General features: G+C 44.4%; 1 protein-coding gene across 1 annotated transcript in view; it reads right to left on the reverse strand.

The window, feature by feature from the left end:
• Positions 1 to 793: 793 nt before the first annotated feature.
• Mipep (mitochondrial intermediate peptidase) overlaps positions 794 to 15,871 on the reverse strand; it is a 131,232-nt gene continuing 116,154 nt past the window's right edge. Inside the window, 1 exon segment of the mRNA XM_052733028.1 lies at positions 794 to 1,039. Within this exon segment, the coding sequence (XP_052588988.1) occupies positions 942 to 1,039 (98 nt within the window). The 3' untranslated portion in view covers positions 794 to 941.

The following is a 15,871-nucleotide window of genomic DNA, read 5'->3' on the forward strand; positions in this document are numbered from 1 at the left end:
CTGGACGTGCACATGTAGGCAGGTGAGAAGGACAGCTAGCACCTTCCTGCAGAGGCTCAGGACAGCAAGTCACCATTTTTGTCTGATGAACTTGTAGGAAGCTTCTAGAGTCTGAGTGCAGTGAATGTGCCCCAGGATGGGGACTCTCCTTTCTGCTGTCACTGGCCACTCCCAGATAGCATTTTAGAGTGAAGAGCTATACTGAGCTGCTTGACTTTAATGGTGGGGAAAACACCTTAAGTCCATGAAATGATTTCTTTCCTCACATTTGTAACAAGAAGCAGCTCACTGGGCACCAACAGAGAGCTGTGGGTTCTGGGGAATGACGGACAAGGCTTGAACCTGTTTCCTTATGTGCTCACTGCTCGACCTTCATATATCTCACTAATGGTCTCTTCCAAGTCAAGGCAGCAAAGCCCGAGTTCAAGTCCTCCCAGTTCTGAGCCCACTGGTGTGGCACCTGACCACCAGGAAGGACTGCATGTCAGTGCCAACACCTAGTGCGGCTTCGTGGTTGCTGCAGTGGACTATCCAAGGACAGGTCTCCAGAAAGGGTAGTCTTCCTTTAAAAAGCAGGCGGGATCTTTTTGAGAACTCTTCAAATTGTCCTAACTTGCAACAATTTAGCTTTCTGTGGAGTTCCTAGTGCCCCCAATTAGAGATCAACAGAAAGGCAGCAGTCTGGACAGAGCCACCAAGCTGGAAACACTTGGTACTCTATAATTAGAAACTTCTGTGGTTCACAAATAGACTACAAAAATGCTCAAAACTCTGCCAAGCAGGTGAGACACAGTGTAATTCAAACACATTCTTTATTCCAAGTTCCCTCAATTTAAGGCTTGTCAGAAAATATTTCCTCAGTGAACTGAAGTTGGATGGAACTTTTGGAGCTGTGTGGTATCTGGTGACAGACACTCTTATCCACATGAGCCATGCTTCTGCTATTGAGAATCCATGAAGAAAGTTTCAAAGTCCAGATTCAAGTCAGAAACGAGGGCATCCACCAAGTCATCAATGGAGGGGCACTTCTGCAGCATGCCTGCAACCAGAGCAACAAGTGTCACGTGAGCACTCGGAGACACCAGGGGCAGGGCAAATCCCTGACACTGTGCCTTTAAAACCAGAGGCTGCTCTACAGCCTCACATGAGAGGACATTACCTAAAAAGTCACAGGCAGCATGTGACCTGCAGCTGTTCATGACTTTAAAACATTTTAGTCTTTAAGCAACATTTGCCTTACAGACTTAGGCTTAAATGCATTTCCCAAGAAATTCTGTTTCTGTAGATACTAGTGTCCACTTGGAATGATGATGTTACCAGATAGAATTTTTGAGTTACTATTGACCAGGGTAATTTAGAATTTCAGTCAGTTTGATTATTGGTGGGGTTTTAAGTACACCCTATACACTTCAAGCCCAATGAGATGTCAGTTCCTTTGCAGAAATCTTGCATCTGAGTCCCTCCAGATTTCGCTCAGCACTAGAAGGGAAGACGACTCAGATCTGCAGAAACTCTGATGGTCTCAAGAACCCACCCCAAGTGAAAGATGCCTCATCCAGGAGACAGCTGGTGGGAGTCTGTTATGTGAAGTTTAAAAAGGGTCTGGTGAAAACTGAGTGGTATAGTTGCATAAGCAACAGGGAATAGGGCATGAGAGAATGTTCTAGAATGACGGTTTTGTTCTCTATCTCGATAATAATTCAAGTTACATTTGTGTGCGCAAGTTAAATTCATTGAATAGAACAATGGAGATGCCTAAAAAATTTTACCATTATCTAATACCAAATGGTCAGCCTTGAAAACATACATACAAGTAACATTATACAGATTGAACAGGTTATATTTAGAAATATATATATATATATATATACGTACATACATATGCATATATGTAACAACAATGAAAAAAAGATGCCATGAATTGAAAACAGAGCAAGGAGAGAGATATGGGAGGGTTTGGAAGGAGGAAAGGGAAGGAGGAAATGATGTAATTATATTATAATCTCAAAAAATGAACAGAAATAATTAAAAATTACCAATAAAAAAGAACACTTAGTTCCAAACTTGTGCCTTTTAGGGGAGAGACACAATCGTGGGAACCTACAAAAGTGTCTGTTGTCCACTGGCTTGTCTAGGGGTGTAGGGTGAGGCTGTAAGAGCCTTAGGGGACAACCTGAGGCTCTGAACCAGAGCGGCAGGGACCAGAAGAAGAACCCAACTGGGTACAGGAGGCGCAAGATTGCATGGACAACCACAGGCCAATGTGAGTAGCGGAGAACAGTCACGTGCCGATGGCTGGGCTGCAGTCATCAGTGAGAAGACCTAGGAAGGCAGGGATGGTTCAGGTCTACAGAGAGAATGGAGTCACTCTACCATGCACTGGACACGGGGTGAGACGCAGGTAAGTAAAACCAGCTCCCAAAATGCGGAATCTGCTAACTGGGCTGGTGTGGCTGAGTATGAGCTACAGATGAGAGTGTTTTTATTCTCTTTCACATTCAGATTTAAACAGCTCCATGCTGAGAAAACCCGGACAGAAAATGACACTGTGGTGCCTTTATTTGTACAGCTGAAATTCAAAGCCCCACGTTCTTCTTCAGGAAAAGCATCCGCATGGATGAAAGTGGCTACCCTGGTTGTTCAGCTATGCTGTCAGTGCGGGGTCCTGGGTCTCCAATGGCCACTCCAGCGGCAGGGTCTGTCTGTCCAGCACCTTCCAGATGCAGCTGGTGCTGTAGATAGATTCCACCTGATTGGAGAGCAGGGCACATGCCTTCCCTGGGTACCAGCTTTCTTGATGCAGAGCCCATTTGTAAGAAATCTTTAAACATGGCTTTCAATTAATTATACATTTTAATATCAGAAACATTTCTATGATTACATAACTGCTTGTTTATGATTAAATGCCTGTGATGGTCAGAGGGTAAAAACGTTTATTAAGAGCCGACCTAACAGGTAAGTATGACCATCCTGTGTCTTTGAAGTGGTTCATTTCAACTCAACAATCTGCCAGCATAAATGTGACCTGGTCTCATCCTCGGAACAGAGATACCCAGTACACATCCTGTGCCAACTGCCTATCCTACATCATTCCTGCATCTCAAACAGTGACTGTGGCAACAAGAGAGAAACACAAACAGCTTGGGTTTTCCTCAAAAATTTTTGTGAAGTTTGATGACTTTGTTTGTAATGCGATTGCTAAAGATGAAAGTGTATGAAGAACTTGGGACTTGAAGGATCAGGAAAAGTAGCTGCTGGGCACACAACAGATCCAATCAAAGGATCATATCCAACGCTGAAGTGTTTTACAAGTATCAACATGAACTGACTCTACGCAGAGAATTAAAGACAAACCCAATGTTTCAGACAGTTCCACATATAAGAAAAACTAAAGTTGGCCCTTATATCTATCTGTCCTGGTTAGTTTTTAGTCAACTCAACATAAGCTAGAGTCACCTGGGAAGTGGGAACTTCAACTAGAACATGCCACCACCAGACTGTCCTGTAGGTAAGTCTGTGGGGGCACTGTCTTGATTAATGATAGATGTGGGAAAGCCCAGACCACCGTGAGCAGTGCCATTCTGAGAGCTATAAGAAAGCTGGATGAACGTGAGCCAGAGGAGCAAGTCAGTTCTGTTCTTCCATGGTCTCTGCTTCAGTTCCTGCCTGGAGTTCCTACCCTGACTTCCCTCCATGAAGGACTTTAAGCTAAGGGAGAAATAAACTTCCTTCCCTACGTTGTTTTGGTTGGTGTTTCATCACAGCAATAGAAAGTAAACTGAAACAGTGTCTATTTACCTACCTAAAAACCTCTAGGAACACTTGTGTTTGAAAAAAAAAATTGTCAAAACTGTTCCCTTTGTCTTTCAGTCTTAACGTGGAAAGGGAGACAGTAGTCTGTAGTTTCTGGAGACCCTGGGTGGAGCTGTGCTGACAACACAGTTCTCTGTGGAAATCACCATGGGGGATATGGATGCAAACAAATAAGGACTGTGTTCACAACTGACAAGAGAAAATGACAATGGCAAGAAAACAAAGTCCAACTGTATTCAGACACACACTGTGAGCCCATCGGTTCACAAGAGGAAACCAGGACACCACCGAGTCTCAAGTACCTGACCATCTTCGAGGTCATGCAATAGCCAATGAGCCAGTAAGAAAGAATGTTTCAATTACTTTGTTTCATTTTACCTGAGAGGCAAATTGGCCAACAAAAGACAGTATAAGCCAGAACACCTGCGTCTTTGCTGGTCTACTTCTAGTACCTTGTTTAACAACCTTGAAACACAGGGCAATTATCCTGGGCCTAACGAAATAAATTATGCTATCAAATGGATTCCAGAACTGATGGTTGAAGCAGCAGGTTTCCATGTTCCACTCTCTACGTGACTGCTGACACTGGACTATAAAGAGTGGAGGCAGAGATGGCTCCCAGGGGTAGATGTAGGATGGGCTTGCTAGGGAACAGCCATTCAAATGAAGAGGGTACTGAGTGCCAGGCATGATGTTAAGAGCAATAACCTCCTGACATGCTCTCTCTCTCTTTTTAACGTATTTTATTTTTAAATTGAAATAGAATTGCATCATTTCTCCCCCCCTTTCCTCCCTCCAGCTCCCCCGAGTCACCATCCTTCAAACCCCTCCCATGTGCGCCGCCCTACTCTCAAGTTGATTATATTTGTTATACACATACATGGGTATCTGTATGCACAAATACATATTAATAGAACCTGCTGAGTCTGCTGTTGTGTGTCTATGGTTTCAAGGCTGACCACCTACCAGAGACAGATCTTTCAACTAGAGGAGAGGCCACCCAGTTCACATGGTTTTTATTGGTTTTCTTGAACCCTGGGAGTTTGAATTCAGAACTCATGCTCTTTAGGTATTAGGATACAGTTTTCATGTTCTCCGATTCTATGAGACAATATCATCCTAAAATGGCCATGTTTAGATGATCAGCATCCTTGATGTGATATATATGTGGAGAAATCCTGGATGTTTCCAGTTTCTTGATGTTGCACACGACCCTACATACAACAAACGCACTGTTCCCAGGCAGAACACCCACTAGGTTTTGGCAGCACACTGCTGCTCTAGAGGACACTATGAGCAGTCTACTGTGACTACCTCAAAGGAGACAGAGACAGAACAAACTGGTTTGTGTTGGCAGGGCAGCAGGCTGGAAATGGCCATAATGGAACACTCAGGAGACTAGGATGGACAGTCCACGATCCAAGGCCTCATCCCATCAGGGCACATGTTGAATGCTTGTTTGTGGCTGGGACTGTCTTGTAATGGGGGGGGGGCGCCTAATTGTTTGGAGCCTCTGGATATTTTCTGGGTAGCCTCACGTATCTGTGACATGTCCTTGCAACAGAAGCCTTATTGGGGGAATGCTACTTAAACATGCATTCTATACCGCACCAAGAAGAGTCCTTATTCGCTCCAGGATGAGGTGTATAGCATATGTGCAAGCACACGCATGTGCTGTGACTGTACAATACAGTACATATGCGATCTAGCCAGACCTTTAAGACATCAACACAGTGGCGCCTGTAGTCTTTAGGCCCTTGAATGCCCTTCTGGGTACACAGCTAATGCTTCTATTTGCAAACATGGCTGAAAGCAGCTGTCTGGCAACTGGCATGTGTATGCTTCTGAACCAGTCAGCCCTGCAGAGGCAGAATCTTGCTCTGGCTCCTTTACTAAGTGCCTGGGGTGAAATGGTTTGTGTATGGGTTAGGGAATGCAGGGGATTACCGGCAATTAAAAACATTAGAATTCATTTAAGCCTTGAAAGAGAAGTTAAAGAGTTACATCTCCCCTTTGAATCTAGTTTATAGATTGTTCAACACCAAACAAAGATGTCCAATAAATTCAGTGTAGAAGTTTAGTGGAGGACAAAGGAGGATCAATGAAGAAACTATAGAGAGAGCCTTTGTAAGGGGTTTTCCATCCACTGTTCATTCATTTTTGATATTTATGCCAGAGAATCCAATGTGAACTACAGACTAACAAAGAAATCCCTTACTATTAGGAAGATGTTATAGATAAAAGTCCAGAGACTCTGTCTTATAGGAATAGTGACTTTTAAAAGTTGAGACCAGTCTTACAGGTGTCACTCTGGAAACCTGTTAGAAATGTAATTTATTATTACTTTTTGTTTTTGTAGTCCTGGATGAGTTGAATCCCTTGCATACAGGCAAGAGATCTCCCATGAACTACATGCCTAGCTCAAGAAACACAAATGCTGGTCCAGGGCCCCCAGACCCTGCATCAAAACTAGTGTCCTGGGGTCTGCATCTTGCTCCAGTGGACATGGCTAGCCCCAGAGACCAGAGGACATTAAACCTGAAAATGAGAGGCAGCCGTCCTCAGCTGGCGGCTGCCCTTGGAAATGGCTAGGCACGAAAGATGTATACCCATTTAAACCATGAAAGAGCTTCCCAAGAATAAGAGGAAACAATCACAATCAGAAAAACAAAAAACAAAAAACCAGAATTGTGCCGGCGATGGTGGCGCACGCCTTTGATCCCAGCACTCGGGAGGTAGAGCCAGGCGGATCTCTGTGAGTTCAAGGCCAGCCTGGTCTACATAGTGAGTTTCAGGAAAGGCTCCAAAGCTACACAGAGAAACCCTGTCTCGAAAAAAAAAAAAAATGTTTAAAACCAGAATTGTTTGGGACATCAAATGCCAAGTTCCCAGAGCAAGGACAAGGTAGCTGAAAATGCACCTAAAACGGCCAAATGGATTTCTATGAAAATGCCTAAAAATCTGTGCAAGAGTTGGGCAGGCCAGGCCAGAGGGCTCTGGGGAAGGGCTGAACCGTGTTTTTGTTTAGGAAAACAAAGCAGCAGGAGATAGAGCAATGAGCAGGAGCAGGCTGGAGAGCAGTGCTCGGATGACTTGTGCATGAAAGCTCAGAAACCCTTCTTGCATGGTTCTTTCCTTGTCCATGGCTTGTTCTGTCTATGTGAGAACTACAAGCACACCTCAGTCCAGGAACCGGAGTCACCACCCCATGGGAAGGCCTCACTGGTGGGCACAAACACTGGGGCTTGGGGAGTGCCATGGATATTCATGTAGAGAGTAGATGGCTGCTGCATAGGAGTCAGAGCCTCCAGAATTGGGTTCTCTCTGCCCAAACACCAAGTTCATGTACCCTCCCCACCCTCTGGGCTTCCAGAAGGAGCCTAAGCTGAGAAAGGGACTGAGGATGCTTGGAGCTAAGCTATCCGGGTTGTCCTCGGGCATCTTTGAGAACACTCCAGGTCCCCACTGCTCGTGCCCAGGCCTGTCTGCACATCTCCACCCGCTCCTACAGCTTCTTCTGCACAGTTCCCCAACACCTGTCTTTCTTTAGGAAGTCAAGAGTTGCCTCTGTCACAAATATTGCCAGCTAATAAAAAGTCAGTTCACAAGCTATTTACAAGAGTTGATGAGGTCTAAGGGGCTTGGAGAGTTTCAGGGGTAACTGGTGAGCATGGTCTGCATGCAGAGGACAATTTTCACTCAAATGGTACTGCTTTCCTGTGAGGAGGAAGGTCCAGGTGACAGGTGAGCAAGTTCTGAAGGCTAATCTCTTCTCTGCCCCTACCTGTGAAGAACTGGTTCTTCGATTATCAAGTCAGGCGAGAACATTTCTGTTGTGGGCTTTGTGGGTGCAGGAGTAGTTTGTGGGGTGGATGTGCATTCTGGGAGACAGAAGGCCCTGGAGCTCTGATGGTCTGATAATATCAGGAGAGCCAGTGTTCAGAGGCCAAGACAGCGGGACAAACAGCCCATTGGATCTTTACAACAGCTGCCAAAGCACTTCCACCTCAGCTGATTAAATTCCAAAGGACCAGTTCCCACTTATCTGTCACTTTACTTAGGGACAATCTGGTGAACTGATAGGAGCCTCTAGCTCCAAAAGACAATGAGCTGTCAGGCCAGCAGGCCAGTTAGGAAAACCAACCCAGGAACTACCATCTAACTACGGAGCTGCTGGGCAGGCTTGGGTGTGGGGCTGAATGGGACATTACCTGGTTTCACATGGCATTTTGTAACTTAAGATGCCAGCCTAATTTTCTTCTTCTATGTGGTCATTTTCTTTTGAAGCACATGAAAGAGGAGTAGGGAGAAAAAAATACATTCTTCCTTTTCTAAGTATACTTTGGAGGTCTTTAACAAAGCAATGTATTCTGACATTAGAGCGAGCTTCTGGTAAGTGGTTAGCCTTGGTTGATCAACTGGATAAGGGCTTTGGGCCAGGCACCTAATGTCCCTAAGCCTCCGTTCTGCCAGAAGCAACCAAGGAAAAGCAAAAACGCCAGAGTTTAATAGCCTTGACATTTAGGAAACTGGCTTAAGGTCACCTATTTTGCTAGACCGTCACACAGATTAAATAAGGTTATGTTTAATGCAGGAAAATGCTTAGTAACTGTAACAGTAACCCTCAGCCTCAGGGGTCTGAAAACCTACTTCCCAGTTCAAGAGTTGACGGATGAGGCTGCTCATTATTTTTGCACAAGCTGAATTTCAGGACACGGCTCTATGATTAAGTATTTAGGTTATTACCACAAAACTTATAATCACAAGGTAATTATCCAGTTCATGAATCATTGCTTATTTTACTTTTTTCTGCTTCTTGCTATCTGCTAAAAAAAAAAAAAAATCAGATAGCTAACTGCTTAATAAAGTAAACAAAGAAACAAAAAGATGTTACTAAAGTCACCCCAATTGATGACCTGATATAGCTATAATAAGAGATTTCTTAAGAACACATCACTGGGGTGATGGGAAAATTCTAGAAATGGACACTGGGGACAATCACACAATCTTGTAAATGCAAATGCTTTTGACCAGTAAGCTGAAATGATTAAAATGCTGGGTTTGGGGCTGGAAAGATACTCCGGTGGTACAAGTATGAGGATACAAGTTCAGGTCTTCAGAATCCACATAAAAGCCTGGGACAGAGACAGGTGGGTCCCTGGAGCTCACTGGCCATCCAGCCTTTCTGAATTGCTGAATTTCAGGTTTAGTGAGAGACCCTGTCTCAAAAAATGAGATGGATAGTGACAGATGAAGACACCTAATATTGATCTCTGGCCACTGCTCATGTGTGCACCGCACCCCACAAACACACACAGTCGATTTTCTATTATTTTACTCGACCACAGCTGAAACACTGCAGCACGTGGTTCATCCGATGAAATGCTAACCCAACATTACAGAAGAACAGATTACCTTAAAAAGACTTAGGAACTCTGGAGGAGGTCTCAACAGCCATCCTCAATACCATGACTAATTCTAAAGCTCCTCTGTAATGGTTAATGGCTATTTTTTTATGCCAAAATAATTATATGTGCCAAACTGGGTTCCGACCCATTGGGAACTTCAGCTACAAAGGCTGCCTGACGCCTGAGGGCTGCTTAGTGACTTTTATGAGACTGGAGTTCCCATTCCAAGTCTGTCTCTCCCAAGCCTGGGGCAAGTGTGGGGCTCACCTTCCCCCCTTTGAAGTTCTTGCTTGCTATAAGGCGGTGGCTACCCACACCTTTGGCTGAAGGTGGATCCCCACTATCTACCATCAGCTCCTGAGGAAATCAGACCATCACCAGCATGTAAACTGCCAGCAAGTCAGGTTCCTCTCTTCCTTTGAACTGAAGAGCTGGCCTGCTCCCTAAGCTGCGTTAGCATCTGTCGCTGTTCAAACAGGCTACATCTCTGTGGGGTTAGGGCTGTGTTCACCTCTCAAAAGAAGCAGGGCCAGCAAGTACAACCCCACACGTGCTGTGAGCACACTAGTCAGGTCTCATTTCATCATCAGATATAATAATTCTACTCACAATTACACTTCTGGGTTACAAAACATTTTGCCTTTTGAAGCTCAATGTCTTCCCCAGGCCAACATGCCCACACATTAAATAAAGACACACCCTCTTAAAAAACTCAGCACCCGGAACAAAAGTGAGGCCTCAGCCTTGAGAACGCAGGTGCTCTCTTTCATTTTTTTCCTTCCACAAAGCTCTCAGCTATTTCTGGGGCTCTGCTGGGTGAAGAACTGAATAGGCGAAAAGGAAGGATTCTATTGACCTGGCTGTTACGCTGGGCTGCCATCTACCTCTATTACCGAAACGGAGCCATAATCCCAGTGTTCCCAGCTCTAGATCTGGTGGCATGACACGTGTCTTTACTTACTCCTGGGTAAATGCTGTTCAAGAAAACGAGGTTCCCACCACTGAGCATGCTTCAGGAACCACATCCTGCATTCATACTTGGCAGATCTGAATTTCCTGGAAGGCCATTTCCCTGTAGGTAAGGCGAGAGTGGTGTATCCTTCTAACTGGTGGACCACTTTGCAGACTGGTCTCGGAGAGCTCAACAGCATCTTTTTCAGTGTCAGTATATTTCTGATGAGGCAATTCAGTCATCAAAAATAACAAAGGAACAAGGGGAAAATACAATGGGACATATAAGCAACTGCTTCCAAAGCAAGGACTGCCTGGGATAACTTAAAAAAGACGCTGAAGGAATTACCAGCCCATGCAAGATGAGTCAGTGCTTCAGTCAAATCCAAGTTCTGTCCTTGCTACCGGGTGACCTGAGGCAAATGAGTTACTAAGCAGCCCGGACTGCTCAAAGGATTAAAGAATACATGCAATGCACACAACACTCGGCACGTCCGAGACCCTGAACACAGCTTTCAGCTGTAGTTAGTGAGTGCTACTGTTCTCATCACCTTTGCTCCTTTAATAACGCTTCCCACACACTAAACTCCAGAAACAAAGTCAGACTATTAGCTAAGATCCAATGGAAAGCATTAATGCTTGGAAATCAGTATATAAGGGTATTTATTATTTTAATGGAAACCTCACGTTAGTGTGAAATATGTGTGCATGATGCCAATTTTGCAACCTAAATTCATTATTAATGATTGCACTACACCCAGAAAAGTTTCCTTTAAGATACTGGAAAAACTCATATACTAGAAGATAGTTTGTAATGATTGTTGGAGGACATTTTCCTTTTCCAATGCTCTGTGGCAATATTCCCAACAGGAAGCAAATGCTAGCTTCAAATTGTTTTAAAAGAGTCATTTTCTTTTTAATTATGCTTATGTGTGTGTGCACATGCGTTCAGGTGCCTGAGGAGGTCAGAGGTGTTAGGTTCCCTGAACTGGTGTTACAGGCAGGTGTGAGCCACCTGCCATGGGTGCTGGGAATCTAACTTAGGTCCTCTGCAAGAGCAGTATTTGCTCCTAACTGCTGAGCCAGCTCTCCAGATGCCAAGTTCAATTCTTTAGCTACCATCTACTTTGTTGTAGACGAATGTTCCAAGTGTTCTCTTGGTGCATCCCCAGCATCAGTCCACTCAGAAGCTCAAAGCCTCAAGAGTACTGGGCAAGAAAACCGGGACTCCAATCAGAGTGCCTGACAAATGACACCTGCTTTTCTAATGTTACTGTCCATCATGTAGAGTCCCAACCTCATACTAAGAATGACATATGGGAAGTGGGCACAGTGGTGAACACCTTTAATCCCAGTACTCAGGAGGCAGAGGCAGGTGGGTCAGGAGAGAGAGAGAGAGAGAGAGAGAGAGAGAGAGAGAGAGAGAGAGAGAGAGAGCCTGTCTCAAACCCCACCCTCCAAAACAATACCATCTGGGGGCTAGAGAGATGCCCCAGGTGGTAAAATGCTTGCCACAAAAGCATGAAGACCCAAGTGTAATCCCCAACACCGAGGTAAAACCTGGGTGTAGGGCACTGGCTTGCATCCCCAGCCCTGGACAGATGGGCACAAGGGGATCCCTGGGCTTGACAGCCAGCCACTTTAGCTGGTTCGTGAAAAGCCCTGACTGTCTCCAAAAATAAGGTGGGGACATGATGAGGGAAGACAGGTGACAATGACCTCTGCAAGCCCCCTCCCATGTACACCCTCACACACTTTTACATTCACGAACATGCATACATATACACAGAGAACATCACATATGCATTCTATTGTTTATGCTTTATGATGTTCTGACTAAGAAATCACAGCATTGAAATATATTATCTATGTGCTACTTTGAAAATGTACATGCATCTAACCATGTTTTAAAGAATGCGTTTACTATTATTGTATGTGTGGTGTGTGCACTATGGCACATATGTAGCGGTCAGAGGATGACTGTGTGAAGTTGGTTCTTTCCTTCCATCTTTATGTGAGTTAAGGGTATTGAACTCAGGTCACCAGGTCTACATGGCAAGTCCTTTACCCACTTGAACCATCTAACCAATCTTACTTATCCTTACATATGAGAGAGAATTTCAGTATGTAGTCTAGGCTGGCCTTGAATCTGCAATACTTCTGTCTTAGCCTCTTAAGTGCTGGGATTATAGATGTATACCATAATGTCTGGCACTTTACAGAGGGCATAATAAAAATATAGAACCATTGGTATACTTTTCTAATTGAGTCTGCTTGCCAGAAGCTATTTTATTGGGGGTATCTCAGTTCTGAAATAAGCTAAATCCCAGACACTTTTCTGAAATGTTACACAATAGAAGGGCTTGGGCAAATGTATACAACAAATAACAGCTTCTATAATTCAGAAGAAACTACCAAAAGAAGCACCAACCATCAAAAACAGGAAGTGACAAGTGGGTCGAAGAAGACAGGGATGAGGGTGGAGCTTCAGGAAGGCAGCAGAGGGGTGCTAAGTCAGCCAGTGCTGGGACCACTCCACACCTCAAGGTGAACCCAATGCCCTAAAGGACTAGGACAGCAGTCAGACTTCATCACACCTATTCCGTGACCTATGCAGGAGGATAAGGCAGACCCAGGGATGCTGTACACAGTACACTCTGATTACATCATCAGCCTTCCTGCGGAGAGAGCCTGCTTCCCAAGAGTTGCTGAAAACACAGTCCAGGATTTCTGAAGTCACTTGGGCAGGAGCTTCTGGGGCCCTAGCTTAGTATGAGGTGCTCAACTGTGCTTCAGGAACCTAGAGAGCAGCAGCAGCAGCAGCAGCGACCTGCTGAGAGGCTGCGTCTTCACTGTCTCTTCCACAGGGCTACTTTATAATCAACACTGTCCCACTCTGCGGGCACAGGCACTGTGTGAAGTACATACAACAGTTTACAGAGCATTTACAGGTGAGGAAGTTCAAATTCTAGCTGGGTAAAATGGCACATTCATGTTGTCCCATGTGCTTGGAGGGTGAGGCAGGAAGATCTCTTGGGCCCACAAGTTCAGAAGCAGTCCGGGAAACATTTTAAGATCCAAGTTCAAAAGAAATGATGTTAAAATTCTGCCTATTTAAAAGTTACTTTCCCAGGGAATTTTCCTAGTCTTTCCTAGCAAAACAGATGCCAACTGGGTCTACAGTGCAGGGCACTGACACACCTGCCAGGAAGTGCAAGGCCCCAGGTTCAATTCTCAGCAATGAAGTGAATAAAATTGTTAACTCCAGTCACTTGAACATTAAAGATCAAGAGGGAGCTACATATGCTGGCTCACACCTGCAATCCCAATCCTCGAAAAACTGAGGAAAGAGACTACAGAATGAGACCCTGTCTCAAAAATGAACAGTTGCTCTTGGTTCTGACTCAGGGTCTCCTAGTTACTCCTGGTGGTCCCTTTCAGGCTTTCCAAATTCTGCCCATTTCCACTCCTCTGTGATTCCACCAAGGCACAGAACCTCTCTACTACAGCTGCTACACCAGGCTGTGACTCAGGCAGGTGACCTCATCCTCCTTCTTGTCCCTCATTTCAGTGTCTCCATACCTAACCCATGGGCTGGCCTCAGCCGCCTGCTGGCCCTCCTCCCAGCCTACTTCCATTCTCCTGGGACTTGGGTTCTTGGTGCAAACCCAGGGTTCCTAGTTCTTTCCTGCTGCTCCTCTCAGCCTTGCCTTCCAGCACATCTCCATCCAGTCACAGTTCTTTGTGACTCCTCTCAATGACCTGCTCTCTACCAGGGACCCCATGCCTGCCACACTTGGCTGATACCCAGGGACCCTACATCACCACACTTGGCTAGGACTCAGAGTGGGCAACAGCAACCAAAGAATAGAACTCCACCCAACAAAAATAAGACTGGCTATTACACCAAGAATCACTTCAAACATTCTAACTCCAGATGCTTAGACCCCAGCACAAATGTCACAAATATAAACAACCAAGACAATAGCCTTCTCCGAAGGCAACAATACTACTGTGTTAGGCAGTCAAAAACAATTTACCTGAAACACAAGACAAGGACTTCAAAACAGCAATTATGAATATGTTCAGGGACCTTAAAGAAAATATGAATAAAGGCTTTTTTTAATGAAGACTGAAAACAAAAACAACTGAATGGAATAATAAAAACACTTCAAGACACAAAAGCAGAATTTAACAAAACAATAAAATCACTAAAGAAAACCCAAGCTGAAATGAAACTGGAAAGGAAAAACTCAGCATGCCACACAAAAGCCTCAGAGGCAAGCCTCACCAACATAGTAGAAGGAATGGAAGAGAAATGTCAGGTGTTGGAGACAAGGTAGAAGAACTGAATACCCCAGTCAAAGAAAATTTCAAACTTAAAAAACATCCAATCACAAAATATCCAGAAAACCTGCGACACTATGGAAAGATCAAAGCTACAAATAACAGGAATAGAGGAAGGAGAAGAAACTCAGGTCAAAGGCACGGAAAATATTTCTTTAACAAAATCATAGAAGAAAATTTCTCCAATCTAAAGAAAGAGAAGCCTTTCAAGCTACAAGGAGCATAAAGAACACCAAATAGGACCAAAAAAGAAACCCCCATCTATGACACATAATAATCAAATCACTAAACATACAGAACAAAGAAAAAGCTGCAAGGGAAAAAGACCAAGTAACATATAAAGTCAGGCCCATTCAAATAACATCCAACTTGCCAATGAAGCAGTGATTCTCAACCTGTGGGTCGCGACCCCATGGGGGGGGTCAACTGGCCCTTTCCAGGGGTAGCCTAAGACCATCACAAAAACAGATATTTATATTATGATTCATAACAGTAGCAAAATTACAGTTATGAAGTAGCAACAGCAATAATTTTAAAGTTGGGGGTCACCACAACATGAGGAACTATATCAAAGGGTCACAGCATTAGGAAGGTTGAGAACTACTGCAAGGGAGACTCTGAAAGCCAGAAGGGCCTGGACAGATGTTCCACAAACTTCAAGGAACCACAGATAACAGCCCAGGTTACTATACCCAGTATAACTATTGACTGACATTGTGATTCAATAGACAGAGAAAGAAAAATATTCCACAATAAAACCAAATTTAGGCAATTTCTATCTACCAATCCAGTTCTACAGAAGGAACTAGAAGGAAAACTTCAGTCTGAAGAAAAGATTAGCTATATTCAAGAAGACACAAGGAATAAACACCCCTAGGACAGTTGGTCAAAAGGAAAAAAAAAAAGGAAGTGGGCTGCCATATATGAACAAAAAAGCAGAAATCAATAAATACTGCTCATTGGTACATATTAATATTAATGGTCTCAATTACCCAGCAAAAAGACACAGACTAACAGTTTCGATTAGAAAACAGGATCTGGCTGGGCGGTGGTGGTGGTGGCGGCGGCGGCGGCGGCGGCGGCGGCAGCGCACGCCTTTAATCCCAGCACTTGGGAGGCAGAGGCAGGCAGATCTTTGTGAGTTCGAGGCCAGCCTGGTCTACAGAGCGAGATCCAGGAAAGGCGCAAAGCTACACAGAGAAACCCTGTCTTGAAAAACAAAACAAAACAAAACAAAAAAAAAGAAAAGAAAACAGGATCCATCCTTCTGCTGTATCCATGAAACACACCTAGTCATTAAAGACAGACATCACTTCAGAATAAAAGGATGGAAAAGGTATTCTAAGCAAATG

Source organism: Peromyscus californicus, unplaced genomic scaffold (assembly GCF_007827085.1).
Source record: "Peromyscus californicus insignis strain IS unplaced genomic scaffold, ASM782708v3 Scaffold_12__1_contigs__length_115047231, whole genome shotgun sequence".
NCBI lineage: Eukaryota > Metazoa > Chordata > Mammalia > Rodentia > Cricetidae > Peromyscus > Peromyscus californicus.